Source organism: Orycteropus afer, unplaced genomic scaffold (genome assembly GCF_000298275.1).
Source record: "Orycteropus afer afer isolate SDZICR_OR568_19922 unplaced genomic scaffold, OryAfe1.0 scaffold00462, whole genome shotgun sequence".
In the NCBI taxonomy this organism is placed as follows: domain Eukaryota; kingdom Metazoa; phylum Chordata; class Mammalia; order Tubulidentata; family Orycteropodidae; genus Orycteropus; species Orycteropus afer.
In genome coordinates this window covers 1,065,910-1,087,421 of record NW_006922049.1, presented here as the reverse complement: position 1 = coordinate 1,087,421, position 21,512 = coordinate 1,065,910, and the positions used below count along the sequence as shown (strand labels likewise).

Sequence of the window (21,512 nt, the reverse complement as noted above, 5' to 3'; positions counted from 1 at the left end):
CTGTGAGTTGGATCCAACTCTATGGCAGTGAGTTTGGTTTTGGATCAATCAGTCAGGAACCTGGCTGTGCAGTAGTTAAGTAGTTAAGCTGCTAACTGAAAGGTCTGCAGTTCAAACTTATCAGCCACTTTATAGGAGCAAGATGTAGCAGCCTGCTTCCATAAAGATTAGAGCTTTGGGAACCCTACAAAACAGTTCTACTCTGTCCTGTAGGACCACTATGAGTCATTATTGAATGGACAGCAATGGGATGATGATAATCAGTCAGTCAGGGACCCTGGGTGATAAAAATGGTCAACACACTTAGTTGCTAAACAGAAGAAGGGCCTGGTGATCTACTTCTGAAAAATCAACCATTAAAATTCTAATGAACATAGTTCTATCTGACACACATAGGGTCTCCATGAATCAGAGTTGACTCAGTAGTAAAGCTTTTCTCGTTTTTTGTTTTTATATCAGCCAATCATTGGTGAAAGTCTACATGGTAGAGCTAGGAGGAAGCATTGCCCCCAGGAGAGAGCAGTTCTCTGAGTTACCAGCCCACAATGGTGTCAGCTGAAGGACGAGATCACCCACCAGCAGGGAAAATGGACCTGGTTGTGGCATCAGCAGCCTCTGCTACAAGGCCCAAATGATCTGGCTTTGAATCCTGTCTCCACCATATAGCTAATAGCTAAGTGACCCTTGTCAAGTATTTAAGCTTGCTATCCCTCAGGGTCCTTACCTATAAAACTGGGAAAAATAATACTCATCTTTCAAGGTTGTTTTGAGAACTGAAAAATTTATGCATATACCAAACTTGGGCTGGTGCTATTAAAAAGTACTCAATAAATATATATTTAAAAAATGAGTTTTAGTAAGCTAAAACTTACTAAGTGATACTGGCCAGGGTAATTTAAGTTTCTGGATCTCAGTTTTCTCAGTTGCAAAATGGGGCTGACACATAATTCTGAGTGATTTTCAGACTTAACCAAAATAACATTTAAAAAGCTCCCTACATGGTAGAGGCTTACTGATAATTCCATTCTATCTTAAATATGTTTTTCTCTGTGTTGTTGCTTTCAATTTACCTTGTTAATAACACTAAGCATAAACCTATGAAGCTTCAGAAAATCTATTCTTTAGTTCATTGTAATTTAATAACTTACATAGATCTGGTCGATTGGCTACAACAAGAATACGAGAAAAGCAATAGTTATAAAGGAAGGTCAGAGCAAGGAGGCAGCTGCGTTTGTCTTCCAAAATATAATAAATACCATTCAAATAGCTCCTGTTGAAGATCTGTTTCCTAAATAACAAATTATGAGAGACATGTTTCTGAAATTTTTCTTGGAGGCCAAAAACATTCCACTTATACCACTGGTCTGTTTTAATGTGACAATTCCGAATAGGTTTTGAAGCTGAACCCATACGAGCCGTTACTAGCTTAAATTACTGTATGTCACCTGTTGTTAAGGAGTTCTGGAAGCGTAGTGCCTAAGACATTTGACTGCTAACCAGAAGGCTGGTGGTTCAAACTCACCAGCCACTCCTTGGAAGGGAGGTTGGACAATCTATTTCCGTAGAGATACTGCCTCGGAAACTCAAGGAGGGGTCACTATGAGTTGAATAGACTTGAGGGCAGTGTGTGAATGAGTAGTTTCTATGGAAACAACTACATAAATACATCTTTCAGAGTTAAATCGGCATCATATTGTTGCAACACTGCGGAAATAAAACTATTTTGACAGGTTAATACGCTAAACAAGAGAAGTCTACTAAAGAGATATAATCACCTCAATTTCAACATTATAGAAGTTTAAAATAATCAGTATTTGTCAATTATGACAAAATTTAGGAAGGAAGATAATTGTTTAATTTGATTATAAGAAACAAAAAGGTTTAATTCCAATATAATTAAATATCAATGAGTTTTTAAGTTCTTTCAACAATACAACATAGTTTACAACTCAATTCTTGAAGAGAATGTATAATTACTCAGGAAAATGCATTATATGAAATAGATCCATAAAAATGTGTCAAAATTTCAAGTAACCAATGGAACTAGTTTTCATAAAATATGATATCCCAGAGACCACTGTTAAGAAAATCAATTGTTAAGAAACATTTACATGCTCAGTTTTAAAGTTTTAAACCTCACAGAACTCATAAGGAAATTGCAGGTATGAAAACATATATGAAGATATTTAGAATTATTTGAAAGAGTAACTTTATAAATTTATCAACCAGGTTGCTTGCTTATTATTATTCATTAAATAAGAGCTATTAGAGAAATAGCTAATATTTATTTGATTTTTATCATTAGGTAATAAATTACCTGTAGTAAAAATTGTATCATCCATGAAAACGTTAGGGATTTATATGAAAAATCACTCACATATGAAGGCCTAATGTTACATCTATCTATGGCTTTGTTTCTATAAAAAAATACAGTGGCTGAGAAGATGGTGGACACTGGAGGCTGTCCACCTGACTTAAGTCCCAGTTTTACCATCTTTTAGTTGTGTGACGTTGATCGAATGTCTTAAATGCTCTATCTCTCAGTTCCCCATTTGTAAAATGGTGATAAATAATACTAATAATAGCCCTCATAGTACTATAAGAAATAAGCAAGGATTATAAAAATGTGATAACATGACATTTAAAACAACTTCCCTACAAAATGCAGCATCACGGCAATGGTCAAATAAACTGTATTGGCTAATCATCTCTGATGTCTGAGTCAAAGCTTGAAAGTTTTAAAAAAAAAACCCACAAAAACCAGGAACTAGGGAGGGCCTACATTTGAGTAATATTTATTTCTCGGATCCAGCTGGTTTCTTGCCTTCTTTGTTTTACTGGTCTCCTGTCATCAGTGAACCAAGCAGAACATTGTGGTCATTAAAGCAATGAGTAGGTGGCTTTCTGAACCACTCCAGGATGTCCTGGGGAAATTCTCATATTTCTTAAGGCAAAACAAAATTACTGATTTCTTATCTGGCCAAGAATCAAGCTTGTGATTACTTGTAAATGAATCATGGTTTACTCAGAGTATGGTTTACTAGTCAGAAGATAAAATCTACCTAATGGTGCAGGAGTGAAACACATGGGAGAAACAAGTATCCTAGGGAGAGGGCTTTTGTGGACATTATACTTTCCAAATTATACCTGAGGCTTGAACTCCAAATTACTGTATTGACCCGACTATGCTATGCTCCCTCCGAAGTCCCTACGGAAAATCTTTTCCTGTTTCCCACAGGCATTCCTTGGCTTGTTTTGCATCTCTTTCCTTGGCCATTTTCCTCATGTGTATGTTCTTTTTTATAAGGACACCATTCAGATGGGATTAGTACCCACACTAATATTACACCAGTATAATCTCATGCTAATTTAACTGAAAACATTTCAAAAACCCTATTTCTGAACAAGACCATGTTGTTCACAGGTAGCAGGGGCTAAGACTTCAACATACTTGGGGTAGAGGGTACAGCGAGGAACAATTCAATCCATAACATGCCCCCTGCCAGAGTCCATTCTGACTCATAGCGACCCTATAGGGCATTGTAGAAATGTCTCAGAGGGTTTCCAAGGCTGTAAATCATTATAAGCAGCGTGCCTCATCTTTCTCCCAAGGACTGGCTGGTAGGTTTAAACCCTTGACCTTTTGGTTAGCAGCTGAATGTTTTAACCACTATGTCACCAGAGCTCCATCATAATAGATACTAATTGTAATGCAGAGCTGCCGAGACACCAGGACACGGAGTTGTTTCATAAAAGCAGTTTATTAGCGCTCCCGGGCAAGGTTCTTGTGCCCTAGCATCAAGGCCAGAGAAGTCGCACCCCCGGGCTGGGGGCATAGATTTTTATAGACATAGAGAGGACCTAATTGGGGACATCAAGGAAATGACAGAGTCCTCTAAGGAAATGGCAGGGTCCAATTAGCTATTAGCAGGGGTCTGCACTTAATTAGCATGAGGGGGCTTCACAGGAGGAAGTTTGTCATTGCATGGGACTTTCCAGCCTGGGCAGGTTCTGTCACTTCAGTTGTCTCATCAGGGCCTGACACCTGGAGGAAGCTGCCAACTGACATATTGGGGCTTGGGTTTGCTTCGGCCTGACATTAATGACCAAAAGCATGGACTTCAGAGGTGACTGCTTTCTTCATTTGAATCCCAGCCCTGCCATTCACTTACTTTGAGCAAGTAATTTTACAACTCTGTGCCTTGGTTTCTCCTTCTGTAAAATTAGGATAGTAGTTCACCATGAGTTGGAAGTGACTCAACTACAACGTGTTTTTGCTATTTATCTCACTAGGATTGTGTGAGTATTAAGTATTATGTGAGTATTAAGTATTACAGCCCTTAGAACAGTGACTGGCACATGTTGTTATTGTTGTTAGCTGCTATTGAGTGAGCTACATAGAGACCCTTTGTACAACAGAATGAAACACTGCCCAGTCCTGCACCATCCTCACAATCCTTGTTTTATTTGAGCCCATGGTTGCTGCCACCATGTCAATCCATCTTGTTGAAGGTATACCCCTTTTTCACTGATCCCCTACTTTGTTGTTGTTGTTAGGTGTCATCGAATTGGCTGTGACTCATTGTGACCTTATGTACAACAGAACCAAACACTGCCCAGTAGTGTGTTATCCTTACAATATGCAGATGGCACAGCCTTGCTTGCTGAAAGTGAAGATGACTTGAAGCCCTTACTGATGAAGATTAAAGACCATAGTCTGCACTATAGATTACTCCTCAACATAAAAAAAAGAAAAAACCAAAATCCTCACAACTGGACTAATAAGCAATATCATGATAAATGGAGAAAAGAATCAAGTTGTCAGGCATTTAATTTTACTTGGATCCATAATCAACACCCATGGAAGCAGAGGTCAAGAAATCAAACTATTGCACTGGGCAGGCTGCAAATGACCTCTTTGAATTGTTAAAGAGCAACATCGTAACTTTGAAGACATAGGTACATCTGACCCAAGCCATGGTATTTTCAGTAGCCTCATACACATGTGAAAGCTGGACAATGAAGAGTTGGTGCCTTGAATTGTGGTGTTGGTGAAGGATACTGGAAATACCATGGACTGCCAAAAGAACTAACAAATCTGTCTTGAAAGAAGTAGAGCCAGAATGCTCTTTAGAAGTGAGAATGGACTGGCTTCCTCTTACTACTTTGGTCATGTTGTCCAAGGGACCATTCCCTGGAGAAGGATGTCATCCCTGGTAAAGTAGAGGGTCAGCACAAAAGGGGGAGAGAACGATTGACACAGTGGCTGCAACAGTGGGCTCAAACATAGCAAAGGTTGTGCACAGGACCAGGCAGTGTTTTGCTCCATTGTATATGGGGTCACTGTGAGTTGGAGGTGACTTGATTGAACCTAACAACAACAAAGGATGTGACACATCCCTGGGGTTATGATGTCACCCTATCCCTTCTCCTTTGGTAATATTATCACTTTAACATGTTCATTATTCATCACTATTTTAATTTTCATTGTGATTTGAGTGAAAGTTTACAGAATAAATTGGGTTTCCATTCAACAATTCATACACATTTTGTTTTGTGACATTCACTGCAGTCCCTACAGTGTTAACAGCACTTTTACCAATTCCTCTCTGTCTACCATTTCCTTTCATTCTTCTTTTGTACGTTTTTGTGCTCTCCCTTTATCCCTGGACAAATGCTGCCCTTTTGATCTTACATGGTTGTATGTTCTAATGAGTGCATACCACCACGGTATTATAGTTCACCTTCAAAGACTTATCTGTCATTTGGCTGAAAGTTGAGTCACGGGGGTGAGTTCAGTTCCAGGCCAAGGGCCATAGACTTGGGCATTCTACCAGTGTCTATTAAAACAGCAAGCCTGGTCTTTTTATGATTTTTACTTTTGTTCCACATTTTTCTCCCCCCACACCATCTGGGAACTGCCATTGCTATTCCTTTCAGAGTGGTCAGCAGTAGTAGCTAGGTACCATCCAGTTCTTCTGGTCTCAGGGTCGTGAAGGCTGGAGTTTACATGGTCCATTAGTCCTCTGGACTAAGTGTTTCCTTGTGTCTTTGATTTTCTTCACTCTTCTTTCCTCTGGACAGGGAGAGACCAATCGTTGCACCTGAGATGGATGTTCACAAGCTTTTAAGACCCCAGTTGCTACTCACTAAAGTAGGAGGTAGAACATTGTCTTTGTGGACTATGCTAAGCCAATTGAGCTTAGTGTCCCCAGAGACCATGGTCCTGCTTCCTTATGCCCAGCAACTCATTCTGTGAAGGTATTTGGCTATGACTAAGAAGTTTGCAAAACTTTGTCCCCTGTATGCTCTACTACATTCATGGATATATTTGCAGCACATATAAATACATACATATTCACTTATAGTTTTATTGGTATTTTTGTTATTACTTTTATTTCAGGGTTATATATGTAATAGTATTTACCTTTATTGCCTTTTACTCCTCCCAGTTCCTTTCTCTGCCTTAATTAACATGCTAATTATTGCCTTTTATTACAGTTACAACAGTATATCAACAAGGAACTTCCAGAAATTCAAGCTGGATTCAGAAGAGGACATGGAACAAGGGATATATTGCTGATGCCAGATAGATCTTGGCTGACAGCAAAGAATACCAGAAAGATGTTTACCTGTGTTTTATTGATTATACAAAGGCATTTAACTGTTTGGATCATAACAAATTATGGATAACATTACGAAGAACAAGAATTCCTTAACACTTAATTGAGCTCATGAGGAACCTATACATAGACCAAAGGCAATCATTTGAACAGAACAAGGGGATAGCAGAACAAGTGTAGCTTAAAATGAGGTAAGGTGTGCGTGAAGGTTATTGTATCCTTTCACAATACTTATTCAATCTATATGCTGAACAAGTAATCCCAGAAGCTGGACTATATGAAGAACGTGGTATTAGGACTGTAAGAAGACTAATTAACAACCTGCAATATGCAGATAACATAACTTTGCTTGCTGAAAGAGAACACTTGAAGTACTTACTGATGAAGATCAAAAACTGCGGCCTTTGGTATGGATTATACCTCAACATAAAGACAACAAAAATCCTCACAACTGGACCAATAAGCAAAGAACCATCATGATAAATGAAGAAAAGATTGAAGTTGTTGGGATTTCATTTTACTTGGATCCACAATCAATGACCATGGAAGCAGCAGTCAAGAAAATCAAATGATGTATTGCATTCGGCAAGTCTGCTGCAAAAGATCTCTTAAAAGTATTTAAGAATGAAGGCGTCACTTTGAAGGGTAAGATGTTCCTGACCCAAGCCATGGTATTTTCAATAGTCTCATATGCATACAAAAGCTGGATGATGAATCAGGAAGACAGCAGAAGAATTGATGCATTTGAATCGTAGTGTTGGCAGAGAATATTGAAGGTATTATGGACTGCCAAAAGAACAAATCTGTCGTGGAGGAAGTACAGAAAGAAGGCTCTTTAGAAGCAAGAATGGCTAGACTTAGTCTCTGATACTTTGGTCATGTTGTTGAAAGGACCAGTCCTTGGAAATATCGTGATTGGTAGAGGGCCAGTGAAAAAGGGGAAGACCCTCAACAAGAGGGATGAATACATTTGCTGTCACTATGGCTTCAAGCAAGCATGGCAATGTTGACAAGGATGGTGCAGGACCTGGCAGTGTTTCATTCTGTTGTATATGGTATTGCTATGACTCGACAGCTCTGGTGGCGTAGTGCCTAAGGCATTTGACTGCTAACCAGAAGGCTGGCGGTTCAAACCCACCAGCCACTGCTTGGAAGGAAGATTGGGCAATCTACTTCCATAGTGATACTGCCTTGGAAACCCAAGGAGGGGTCACTGTGACTCGGATCTGACACTATGGTAGTGAGTTTGGTTTGGTTTGTGATTCGACAGCACCTAAAAACTTTATTACCTCTCAGGAAGATAATTTCTAAAGCTTAACCAATAGCCCAGGCCTCTCCAGGGAGCTCCAGACCATATGTGGACATGGATGTTCCTCAAGCATTTCAGACCTTATTTGCAGAATGGAAACTTATCTTCATTTCTTCATAACTTCTTTTCTGCCTGTGTTTTCCTTGTCACATCAACTTTGACTCATCTCTTCCAGTCAGCTTTCATAGCAATCACCAAAATGTACTGATTAGAATTCACAATAAATTTTGAATAAATCCTCTCCTCTCCATTTTTCCTACCACTTCACGGTTCTCAATTACAGTAACCTTGTAACAGGTCCTGCCACTTTCTAAAATGACTTTCTGAAATCAATACTACACATTATTTAGCTAGCATACAGTAGAATGAAGTACTGATACACGCTACAATGTGATGAACACTGAATAATATAAAACTCACTGCCATTGAGTCAGATTGGACTCATTGCAACCCCTCCTTGGGTTTCCGAGGTGGTGTCATAACGGAAGTAGATTGCCAAATCTTCCTTCCCAGCAGTGGCTGGTGGGTTTGAACTGCCAGCCTTCTGGTTAGCAGTCAAATGCCTTAGGCACTATGCTACCAGAGTTCCTGCTGACTAATATATAAGGAATGAATATACCACATTTTGTTTATCCATTCATCGGTTGATAGACATTACGTTATTTCTAGTTATAGGCTATTATGAATAATGCTGCTATGAACATATATGTGTTCATTTTTGCTCTTTCATGAATGATTTTCTCCTCTTCCTAAAAGGAAAGGCTTTTGATGGTCTTAAGTTGATAAATCTAAAGTTCCATCCGGGAACGTACAGTATTTAAAGCAAGAACTCTTTGGGCTGTTGTTTTCTCTCAACTCTTCTTCTGATAACTAATTTCCTGGCTCCTTTATTGGTTGCCTTTTGTCTAATGGCTTCTTGAAGGTATTGGCGGTGCTTTTTAGGGAAGTATTCTTATTTTAGAGCGTAAGGAGAGGAGTCCTTCTCCAAGGTGAAATATGTTTGATAGAGGACTTAGTGAGGGGAGGAGATGGAGTCTAGCCTTACAGACATCAAGTTCTATTTTGTTCCTGCAACAAGTGGAGCATTCCTTGTACAGCAAAAACCTCATCAACCAAATAGCCTGAAAAGAGAAGTCCCTGAAAAGATTTGGATATACAAGCCAGTAGGCTGGAAGCACTAGAAGCACCTGCCCCGCCAGCCAGGGCAGTCTAATTCCCTAATCCCCAGAGTTTGGGCAAACAGCGCAAAGATTAAGAGACTCACGCCGGCCACGCGCCTGCGCAGGAGGAACAGGTGCGCACCCGTCGTGACTTCCCGCGCATCTTTATGCACTGCCTCCCGTGCGCAGGCGCCAAAAGCTGCCGTCGTGCCGTCGTGCGGCGCGACGCGACGCTGTGCGTTATGGAGCAGCGGGCAGGCATGGCGGCGGGCACCGTGCGCGGCCTGGCAGTGGCCGGTGGAGGCGAGAGTAGCGAGAGTGAGGATGACGGCTGGGAGATTGGGTATCTCGACCGGGCATCTCAGGTAGCGTGGGAGGACTTGGCTACACCTGGGGTCACCCTTTCTTAACCCTCAACGGCGTGGCCTGTGTGAAACTGCTTACTTCCACCCCTGTGTTGCCCAAATCTTTATCCGCGCAAATAATGAGCGTTTGGACCCCCAGCAGACACTCAGAATTTTCCTCGTGTTCCTGAACTGTGGTTTCGGCCAAATGCGCTTCCAGTACAGAAGCACATTTCTGTCCTGCCCCGCTATTAGGTTGGTGGGTGGGAAGCGGAGCTGGCGTTTCCAGGCCTCGCCTGCCCAGGTGGAGAGCTTAAGCCTTTCGTGGCGCTTTTCAGCGGGCTTTGGACCCGTCATTGCCCGTTCCCTGTAAAAATTATTTTAGGCGTAAATTCTTTGCATACTTTGCTAGCAAAAAAAGAAAAAGAGTTATGTACTTAACCAAACGTTGTTGATTATTGTTTCCCGATGCAGTGAAAATGAAAATACAGTAACAAGAATTTCTTTTAAACTTTCTGCTTCTTTAGAAATTAACAAGGCCGTTACCCGCTGAAGAAAAGAATGAAATATTTAAGAAAGCGTTGACCACAGGAGATATTTCGTTGGTTGAGGAGCTCCTAGATTCTGGTGAGAGATAGGGGCATAAGTTAGTTTCAGCTGTACCCAGTGTTCTAAGTTCACAAGGATTCCTCATTTTAATCGGCTTATGTTGTTTTTCAAATGGAAGCATGTATCAGATGTGCCTTATGTCTTATTCTTGACTCTGAGCTCTTGTCTGCCTTACTTCTTCCTTCTCTTCTCAAATTTGGAATGCTACCCTAATTACCTTCCATCCATTCTTCTACCTTCTTCAGGAGGCATATTCTGACTAACCCTTCCTCAGCCTCATAGCTCTAATTTTCTCAGTATTTACTTACTGTGATATCACTATGGAGTGCCTGGGTGGCACAAACAGTTAAGCACTTGAGTTACTCGAAGGTTGATGGTTCCAGCCCACCCAGGAGGTACCTTGTAAGACCGTTCTGGTCCACTCTGCAACACATGGACCTACTGTGAGTTGGAATCTACTGGGCAACTGTGGGTTTTGGGTTTTCTTGTTTCTTTTTTTTTTTTGTACTATTATATGTTCTTTAAGAATTGTTTCATTCTTAGCTGTTATTCTTATCTGAGAAGGAGCTATGTGACTTTGAATAAGTTCTGAATACTTACTATGAACATATGCAGGAGTGTGCTTAATGTTGGATGGGGTGGAATAGGCCGAAATTTCTTTTAGAAAAACAAAGAGTTGTCTTTGGAGTACTGGAAATAGGTACAACATACATAATGGAGGCTCTTAAAAGATTGTTGTTGTTGTTGTTGTTTGCCATCGAGTCGGCCCCGACTCAGCGACCCCTCCTTGGGTTTCCGAGGCAGTATCACTACGGAAGTAGGAATGCCCAACCTTCCTTCTGAGGAGTGGCTGGTGGGTTTGAACCGCCAGCCTTCTGGTTAGCAGTCAAGTGCCTTAGCCACTATGCTACCAGAGCTCCTCTTAAAAGATTAGGACTTGATAGATTGATGGACAGTCATTGGGTTTTCCAGTTTCTTGAATAGAGCATACTACAAAGTAGGTATTTAGTCAACTTTTGATATTTGTTTTTAATTTCAAATAAAATAAAGCTCACTTTTAAAAGGACACTAATAAATTTATGGGTGTAAGTAGAAAGATATCTTACTTTTGTTCCTACTCATAAGTAGTCTCCCCACCTGCTGTCCCACTCTGAACAGTGTTTATAATACAGATACAATGATGTTGCTCTCATGCTCACGCAGTATGGTCTACATTTCTTAACAGAGTTTTCATAACTTCACCTTAACCCATCTTTTAGCCTTATGTTTTGCCAGACACCTATGAATAAGTTTTGCATTGTTGTTGTTGTTAAGTGCCGTCAAGTTGAATCTGACTCATACCAACCACTCTTTGGGTTTCTGAGGCAGTATCACTGTGGAAGTAGATTGCCCAACCTTCTTTCCGAGGAGTGGCTGGTGGGTTTGAACCACCAGCTTTCTAGTTAGCAGTCAAGTGCCTTAGGCACTATGCTACCAGAGCTCCTAAGTTTTCCGTAGGGAAGGAAATTAAGGGAGTCTTTTCCTCAAATATGTGATATTTGCAACCATAAACATATATGATGTTGCCCAGGGATAATGTACTTAAAAAAACTTTCTATCTGTCTGAAACTTATCCCACCTTCCCTAAAGATAAAAAATGTAGCGTGTAAAAACATGTTATAGTTTATGTAGTATATGATAAAACATGGGAGCTCTGGTAGCGTAGAGCTTAAGGCACTGACTGCTAATCAGAATGCTGGTGGTTCAAACCTTGCTATACCTGAGCCCATCATTGCAGCCACTGTGTCAAGTCCATCTCATTGAGGGCCTTCCGCTTTTTCCTTGACCCTCCACTTTATCCAGCACTATATCCTTCTTCAGGGAATGGTCCCTTCTGACAACATGACCAAAGTAGGTGAGATGAAGTCTGGCCATTCTTGCTTCCAAGGAGCATTGTGGCCGCATTCCTTCAGGACAGATTTGTTAATTCTTCTGGCAGTCCATGGTACTTTCAGTATTCTTCACCAACACCCTGACTCAAAAGCATCAACTCTTCTTTGGTCTTCCTTATTCATTATCCAGCTTTCACAAGCATATGAGGTAATTAAAAACACCATGGCTTGGGTGGTGGTTGTTGTTGTTGTTAAGTGCCGTCGAGTCGTTTCCAACTCATAGCGACCCCATGCACAGCAGAACGAAACACTGTCCGATCCCGCGCCAGCCCCATAATCCCTGCTATACCTGAGCCCATCATTGCAACCTCCGTGTCAATCCATCTCGTTGGCTTGGGTTAGGGGTACGTTAGTCTTCAAAGAGACATCTTTGCTCTTCAGCAATTTAAAGAGATCTTTGCAGCAGATTTGCCCAGTACAATATGTCATCTGATTTCTTGACCACTGCTTCCATTGGTGTTGATTGTGGAACCAAGTAATATTAAATCTTTGACAACTTCAGTCTTTTCTCCATTTATTGTGCGGATGCTTATTGGTCCACTTGTGAGGATTTTTAGCCTCAGAAACCCAATGGGGAAGTTCTAGTTAGTACTGTGGGATCTCTGTGAGTCAAAATTGACTTGATGGCAGCGAGTTAACTAACCTAAAGTGTGGAGATTCAAACCCACCCAGCAACATTGCTGCAGAAGAAAGGCCTAACAGTCTTGTTTTCATAAAAATAACAGCCAAGAAAACCCTATGGAGCAGATCTATTCTGTAACACATGGGGTTGCTATGAGTTAGAATTGACTCAACAGCAAATGAGTTTGGTTTCTTTGTTTTAGAAGGGATTAGAATTAAGACCTACTCTATTCCCTTATGACCTCCTTTAATTTAACTGATAAAAGAAAAACCCTATTTCTCCAAGCAAGTTACCTTCACAGGTACAGGGATTAGGACTTTAACTTATCTTTTTTGGGGACACAGTTCAATCCTTAAGAGTCACTATGTCCAGTACTTTAAACATTATGGTGACAGTGATTTTTTTGAAGGAGGTGTTAAATGTTTGTTTTTATGTTGACAGGCATTAGTGTAGATTCCAACTTTCGGTATGGATGGACACCCCTTATGTATGCTACTAGTGTTGCCAACATAGAGCTGGTCCGGGTCCTTTTGGACAGAGGAGCTAATGCAAGCTTTGAAAAGGGTAAGATGTTTGCAGTAACTTAACTGATTATGTTTACTGTGATTTTCTTGACTCCCAAGAAACTATTATACAAAGTTAAAGAAATTAGTTTTTTTTAAAAAAATCCTATTTGTTATTTTTTATAGATAACATGTAGAATCAAATTAGAAGCCATAGTTAGAAAAACTTTTTTCCTCAAAGAAGCGTATTCCAGCTATATTCTGATTATGTTACATACCTTTAACTTCTGTGCTCAACTGCTAGCCAAAAGGTTAACAAGTTCTAACCTACACAGAGGTGCCTCAGAAGACACTTTGGGTGATCTGTTTCTGAAAGGGCAGCCTGGGAAAACTATGGAGCACTTCTTCTCTGCACAAATGGGGGCCCTGTGTATCAGAATTGACTCAGTGGCAACTTACCAAGAACTATTTCTAGTTAATTGACAAAGCCAATTATTATAATGAAACGTACAAAGACCTGGAGTTAGAAAACTCCAGGGAAGAACAAGCTCGGCATTTCTGAAGCTGAAAGAACTGAAAAAAGAATTTAAGCCTTGAGTGGCAGTGTTGAAAGATTCTATGGGGAAAACAGGAGTTCTGGTGGCATACTGCCTGAGGTATTTGACTGCTAACCAGAAGGTTGTCAGTTCAAACCCACCAGCCGCTCCTCAGAAGGAAGATTGGGCAATCTACTTCTGTAGCGATACCACTTCAGAAACCCAAGGAAGGGTCGCTATGAGTTGGATCTGACTGCATGGCAGGGAGCAAAGCATGCATGGACAAAACCTTGAATGATGCAGGAAACATCAAAAGAAGATGAAAGGAATACATAGAGTCATTGTACCAAAAAGAATTGGTCAGTGTTCTTCTGTTTCAGGAGGTGGCATATGATCAAGAACCGATGGTACTTGTTTTGGTTACCTAGAGCCACTCTGACAAGAATATACCACAAATGGGATGCTTGAACAAACAGGAGTTTATTCTCACGGTTTGGAGGCTTTAAGTCTGAGTTCAAAGTGCCAGACTCTAGGGGCTGGGTGAAAGCCCCTCAACCTTGGGCTTCAGCTCTGCCTCCTGCTCCTGGCCCACTAGAAGCTAGAGGCGTTTCTTCACTTAGACATGTGCTGGCTACTGAGAATGACAAGCCCAAGGCTGACAAGTAAAAAGAGACACAGTCCCAATGTTACCAAACCACACGGCTGGCCATTAATTCAAGTCCTTTGAAAGTCCCAAGGTCGGCAGAGCATGGCAAGTTGCTGAACAACGACACAGCTACATGCAGGGTTCAAGCATGCCACGGGCTAGAGACCATTCCCAAAGCTGCTGCTTATATACGGAAAGTGGACCACATCCCTAAAGCAGCTAGCTACTCAGCTTCTTGTGGTAGATCCCACCATGGAGCTGATTGCCAGTCTCATCATGGGGAATAACTACCATCAGCTGCCCAGCCACTCAACCAGGCCCAACAAAGTTGACATACAACTTTAACTACCATAGTACTGAAGGAAGAAGTTGAAGCTGCACTGAAAGAATTGGCAAAAAACAAGTCTCCAGGAATTGACATAATACCCATTGAGATGTTTCAACAAATGGATGCCACACTGGAAGCACTCACTTGGTGATGCCAAGAGATTTGGAAGACAGCTACCTGGCCAACTGACTGGAAGAGATCCATATTTGTACCCATTTCAAAGTAAGGTGATCCCACAAAATGTGGAAATTATCAAACAATATCATTAATATCACATGCAAGTAAAATCTTACTGAAATTATCAAACAATATCATTAACATCACATGCAAGTAAAATCTTACTGAAGATAATTCAAAAATGGTTGCAGCAGTATATTGACAGAGAGCTTCCAGAAATGCAAGCTGGATACAGAAGAGGATGTGGAATGAGGGGTAACTTTCCTGATGTCAGATGGATCTTGGCTCAAAACAAAGAATACTGGTGTTTTTATACTTGTGTTTTATTGACTACGCAAAAGCAATCAATTGTGTGGATCATAAAAAATTGTGGATAACATTGAGAAGAATGGGAGTTCCATAATACTTGATTGTACTCCTGAGGAGCCTGTACATAGACCAAGATGCTGTCATTCGAACAGAACAAGGGGATACTGGATGGTTTAAAATCAAGAAGGGAGTGCATCAGGGTTGTATCCTTTCACCATACTTACTCAATCTGTATGCTGAGCAAATAATCCAAGAAGCTGGACTATATAAAGAAGAAAGTGGCATCAGGATTGGAAGAAGACTCATTAACAACCTGTGATTTGCAGAAGACACAACTTTGCTTGCTGAAAGTGAGGACAACTTGAAGCACTTACTGATGAACATTGAAGACTATAGTTTGCAGTGTGGATGACACCTCAATATAAGAAAACAAAATTCCTCACAACTGGACCCATAAGCAGCATCACGGTAAACGGAGAAAAGGTTAAAGTTGTCAAAGACTTCATAGTACTTGATTCTCCAATCAACACCAACGGAAGCAGCAGTCATGACATCAGACGACTTATTACATTGGGCAAATGTGCTGCAAAAGACCTCTTTCAAGTGCCAAAGAGCAAAGATGTGTCCTTGAAGGCTAAGGTTTACCTATCCCAAGCCATGGTATTTTCGTTTGCCTCTTTCGCATATGAGAACTGGACAGTGACTAAGGAACACTGAAGAAGAGTTGATGCTTTTGAGTTGTGTTGTTGACGTAGAATACTGAAAGTACCATGGACTGCTAAAAGAACTAACAAATGTATCCTGGAAAAAGTACAGCCAGAATGCTCCTTGGAAGCGAGAAGGGTCAAACTTCGTCTCACCTGCTTTGGTCATGTTGTCAGAAGTAACCATCCCCTGGAGATCATGCTTAGTAAAGTGGGTCGTCAATGAGAAAGGGGAAGGCCCACAACAAGATGGATTGAGACAAACAATTTCAAAAAAAGGAAATTTTTGAAAAATAAGATGATATCCTCAAAAAATTCACATTTTTAGTAGTTTTGTTTTTACTTCTTGTAATCAGTTACAGTTATATATAAAAAGCACCAGATATTTTTCATAGCACAATCACATTCAATCTTTCATAAATCCCTTAATAGCTCCATTTGGTGAGGAGGACAGGTGGGTTCAAACCATTGACCTTTTGGTTAGCAGTCAAATGCCTTAACCACTATACCACCTGTGCTCCTTATAAATTAGAACTAACATAAAAAGGCATCACTGGAGTCACAGTTTATTAGTGGCAGAGATGACAGAATCTTTATCTTCTTGTTTCATCATTATTGAACCATTAATCTAAACCATGGTTGTGACCTATTTTGAATTCCTTGCTTCCTGTTTGAGAAGTTCTTGTTTTTTGAATCTAGTATAATCTCTGCTGATGCCATAAGAGCCAAGAGAGTTTTAGGAAAAAACGTGTGTTCAGAGAGATCAAGTAGGAAAAGGACTGAAAAGAAACCAATGTACAGGATAGTTAGATCAGTTTCAATAGGGTGATTTGGGCATAAACCAAATTTCAGTGAGTTGTGGAATGAATGGGAAGTAAAGAAGTGAAACTAGAGAATATAGATCATTTTTTTTCTAAGGATGAGTTCAACAATGCAAATTTTAATCAACCTAACACTGAATCCTGGCAGTGCAGGCATACTTCATTTTGTTGTACTTAGCAGATACTGCGATTTTCGCTAATTGAAGGTCATGGCAGCCTTGCATCAAGCAAGTGTATCAGCACCATTTTTCCAACAGCATGTGTTCACTTTGTGTCTCTGTCACATTTGGTTAATTCTCAGAATATTTTAAGGTTTTTTTAATTACACAGGTAAATAGACTATAGTGTAAACATAAAGATAAGGCAGTCTGCATCTGTAGAGATTACAGCCTTGAAAACCCTGTGGGGCAGTTCTACTCTGTCCTCTAGGGGTACTGTGAGTTGGAATCAGCTCTGTGGCAGTGGGTTTGTATTTTGGGGTTTTGGAGACCAAAAAATTTGTGTGACTTGCTTTATTGTGATATTTGCTTTATTGCAGTGATCTGGAACCAAACCCGAGTTATCTCTGAGGTATCCCTGTGTACTTTACAGAGCCCATGCTCTTTGTTGCACTCTTTTTCTCTTAAAGAAATGGGATCAATGGCATAAGTGGTAGAATGAGGCCTGAATAGGAAGTTAAGAAACGAATTGTAGATATAGGTACTTTGGAAATTAAAGGGAAGAGGTATTTATACTTGATCTCATTTTCTTGGTGAAGGAAGACATAACATTATCTGCTAAGAGTGGGAACTTTGGTTGTAGAATTTTAGGAGTGCAGTAATGATTTAGAATGTTTCAAATGGTAAAAGCTGATCAGATGTACTCCTTGATGTGTACTCCTTGATGTCCGGTTTTTTCCTCTCGCCTTTTTGTTCACTGCAGATAAACAGACTGTTTTGATAACTGCGTGTTCTGCTCGTGGCTCACAGGAACAGGTCTTGAAGTGTGTAGAGCTCCTGCTTTCAAGAAACGCTGACCCAAATGTTGCTTGTAGGTAAGAACTTTACTATTCGTTCAGAAGTATTGAAGGTACTTCTTATTATTAGCCAGTTAAACATTGGCTAGCATGGTACATTTCTTTATAAAAATCATGAACAATGTATATTTATTTGACCAAATTGTTGATGAATGTAAATACGTCATAGGCCATGATTCAAGTTGTGTAAGATTATCAAAGGAATGGCATATCATAAAGCAGTCTTTTACCTTTTAATTTTTAGAGGAATGTCATAAATATTTGAAATGTAAAGGAAAGGAAGATAGGTTTTCACCTTTTAATTTTTAGAGGAATGGCATAAGAATTTGGAATGAGAAGGAAAGGAGGACAATGAACTGTTTAATTTCCTCTGCATCATATACTCAATATAATTATTGAGCTATTGTAGTAAAGCATTTTAATGTAGTGTCTCTCTGTAAAACATTTACCAATAAATAGTTTTACACAAATACTAAGAATTCCAAAATAGTAAGTAGAAATATTTCCATTTTCCTAAGATTTCATAACTTAATTAGTGATACCATTTGTGAAATGTCAGTAATAATAAAAATAAATTAGATTGCTCACATTTTTCATCACATTGACTTCCTTCTTACCTGGCTACATCTTCCTATTAAATCTTTTTGCTCTATTTAATCTTCAAATTGAAGGCAGTTGCCCATTCAGTAGAAGTAGGTATAACATGAATAGACTTTTTCATTCATAATTCTCTCATTCAAATATTATTAATAGATCCTGTTGTCTTATATATATGTAAGTAACTGTAATTGCCGCCCAAGGTTTTTCGATTTGGTTAGTTCTTATGGTACTGGACAGTAGCCTTGGAAGGTACTAGACAGCTTTAGATTATTCCCAGATCTTTTTTGAGATACAGAGATTTTGATCTAGTAAAGTGGTCCTCGACCAAGGTCTGTTTTGCTTCCCAGGTGATACTTAAAAGTGTTTGGAGAGATTTTTTGTTGTCATATCTGGGGAATGTTCCTGGCTTCTAGTGGTTAGAGGCCAGAGATGCTGCTAAATATCCTACCGTGTACAGGTCAGTCTCCACAACCAAGACTTACCCACCCCAGGTTGTCAGTAGTGCCAAGGTTGCGAAACTCTTACTAGTGTGAGAAATGTCAAGGCTCATAGAGGAGCTACTCAGGATTTAACAGATAAAGATAAAAAAAAAGTTGTAAAAAATGCTGCAGATTTTTAACAAATCAATTCACAGGAACTTCTATTCTGTTATGTTGGATATCATGCCTGGGCAGTTACAATTTTGAGATCTGGTTATACCTGGGATTTAGGACATACTGTTGAAGTAAACTTCCAAACATTCTGTGGTTTTGATTTGTAACATTCTCACTGCAGCTGTATCTAACATATGGTTAAATTCATCAGTTAAGGTTTCAGTGTTGTTATTTTTTAATGATTTCTAGAATTCTGAATGATTTTTTTATGTTAGCAGTGTTACTTTTTATAGCTTCTCAATCCTTGGAATATTTTCAAGCTTTAAATTGAAAGCTTCTTTAATACAATAAACAGTCTTGGTAGAACAGTTGCAGTATCTGAAATCTTCGAGGGTTTGTTTCTGGTAGCAGTAGTTTCTCATAGTTCTCACTCATGACTAAGTGCTAATCATTAGATTAAAAAACTTACCTGGAGGGATAATAAGGCCAAGGTTAATCCACCACAGAGGATTTTTGTGTATTTCTAACAGGTGTGTGTGGGGCACCTTCCGTGCAGAACTCATTTCTTCTAAGTTCAAGGGTTGGGGTCCCTGGACCATCTTGGTGATGTAAACCTGAGCTGTAAGAACTAGTTTACTTCTGGTTCATCTTTCCCTGAAGATACAGCCCTTTGGGTCCCATCTTAATGTGTCTTAACTATGGGTTATGATGCTCTTTATTTGTATAGGCCCAGGCCTTTGACTTTTATTCCTTAATGTTCAAGGCCTGGAAAGTCACAGTTTATTTTCCTATTGGGTACTTCAGGATTGGCAAATCCCTCAAGGAAAAAGTAAGTATAAGCACTGAGTTTACTTCTCTGGGTTTTTGCCTTCTAAATTTTGGTTATGTTGTTCCTCTGTATCTTAATTCTTCAGTTTTTAAGAAAATTTTCAAAAATTTCTCCCAGTTTTTTATATGTCTTCACACATTTGGCTCAAATTACCTGCCTTACCATTATTAGAACTGGAAAGCACTATCTTCAAAATTTTGAAAATGTTTATTTACTTATGTATCTTCCTTTAATACTGCCATTCTTTGTTTTCTATGTAAACTTCTTGTGTCTCGCTGATCTTTGGAAATAGCATTGGCTTAATATTTCACGGACAGCTTTCCATGTTAGTATATACAGTAGTACCTTGTTATCTACAGGGGCTATGTTCCAAAACCCCCAATAGATGCCTGAAACTGTGGATAGCACCAAACCCTGTATATACTATGTTACCTTGAAAGTCATTTAAAAATTAACTTTCTAGACCAAATCACATCTTAGGTTTGTTTCTCTTGGATCCTGCTAATGACAGTACTTAGCGTAGGGCACATTGTGTAGTGAGTAAGAGAGTTTAATACTAGTTTATTTTGGCTTTAGAGTTTGTTTCTGGGGTTAAGTTTGTTTTTTTAAGTTTTTTTCCTAAATGATACAAGTACTGAATATTTGCTGTGTCCCAGGCACTGTATCAGTTGCTGTCAAATATGTTGTTTAACCCTTACAACTAAATGGTAGATAGTACCATGTTAATTTTACTGGTCAGAAAATTGAGATTCACGTATTTAAATGCTTTTGATGTACCAGAGGTCTTGTTTGTGTTTTGTATATGTGTGTGGTGGTTATTTTTTTGAACATTTTATTGTGGTTTGGGTGAAAGTTTACAGGGCAGGTAAGTTTCCCATTCAACAATTTATACACATTTTGTTTTGAATTAGTTGCTATCCCCGCAGTGTAATCGCACTCTTCTCGCTTCCTCCCTGGATTCCCTGTATGTATTTGCCCCTTTTTCCAACCCCTTCATCCCTTCTGAACTTCTGTGGGTGCAGGTGCTGCCCTTTTGGTCTCATACGGTCGATTGTTCTGAAGAGCACGTTCCTTAAAAGTGTTATTGTTCACTTTCCATCTATAGTTTGGCTGAAAGGTGACCTCTGGGAGTGGATTCAGTTCCAGGTTTGAAGGGTGTCTAAGGGCCGTAGTCTTTGGGGTTCTGCCAGTCTCTCTCAGACCAGAAAGCGGTCTATTTTTATGATTTTGTATTTTATTCTATGTTTGTGATCTTATCAGAGCAGTTGGTAGTGGTAGATGCTATAGCACCGGTTTGGCAAAAACATTTACAACAGTTTAATCTGAACAAGATCCACATTGGAATGTATTCTGTTCCTCATCTGTTCTATCTGTATTTATAGTTTTTTTCAACACAAGCCCATTTAAACAGCTTTGTAGTTTAGTACACGTTTTTATACTTCCCCCCTGCCCTTTCCCTAAATTATAATAGGTAGGTGAGTATTTTGACTTAAAATGTCCACAGGGATGTATATAAACAGAAAACTCTTACTGATTAATTCATCTCAATCATGTTTGGGCCTGAAAACAAGGTGGCCTGCACTCAGTTGAACTGGAACTGGGCAGTGTGCATGGTATGGGCTTGCCATCTTTATTTTCCTTTGTATATTTATAATGAAATTAAGAAAATGATAATATAAATTAGTAAAGCTCAAAATGGGAGCTTTGATGGCATAGTGTCTAAGGGATTTGAGTGCTAACCGGAGACTGGTGGTTCAAACCCACCAGCCACTCCTCGGAAGGAAGGTTGGGCAATCTATTTCCATAGTAATACCTCCTTGGAAATCCAAGGAGGGGTTGCTGTGAGTTGGGTC

General features: G+C 39.6%; 1 protein-coding gene across 1 annotated transcript in view; it reads left to right on the top strand.

Moving 5' to 3' along the window:
• The first annotated feature begins 9,352 nt into the window (after positions 1 to 9,352).
• The window catches only part of ASZ1 (ankyrin repeat, SAM and basic leucine zipper domain containing 1), a 105,891-nt gene continuing 93,731 nt past the window's right edge, over positions 9,353 to 21,512 (top strand). The window contains exons 1-4 of the mRNA XM_007954503.2: positions 9,353 to 9,457; positions 9,964 to 10,063; positions 13,040 to 13,162; positions 17,544 to 17,655. Of these exons, the coding sequence (XP_007952694.1) occupies positions 9,353 to 9,457; positions 9,964 to 10,063; positions 13,040 to 13,162; positions 17,544 to 17,655 (440 nt within the window). The remainder of the gene's footprint in view (positions 9,458 to 9,963; positions 10,064 to 13,039; positions 13,163 to 17,543; positions 17,656 to 21,512) is intronic.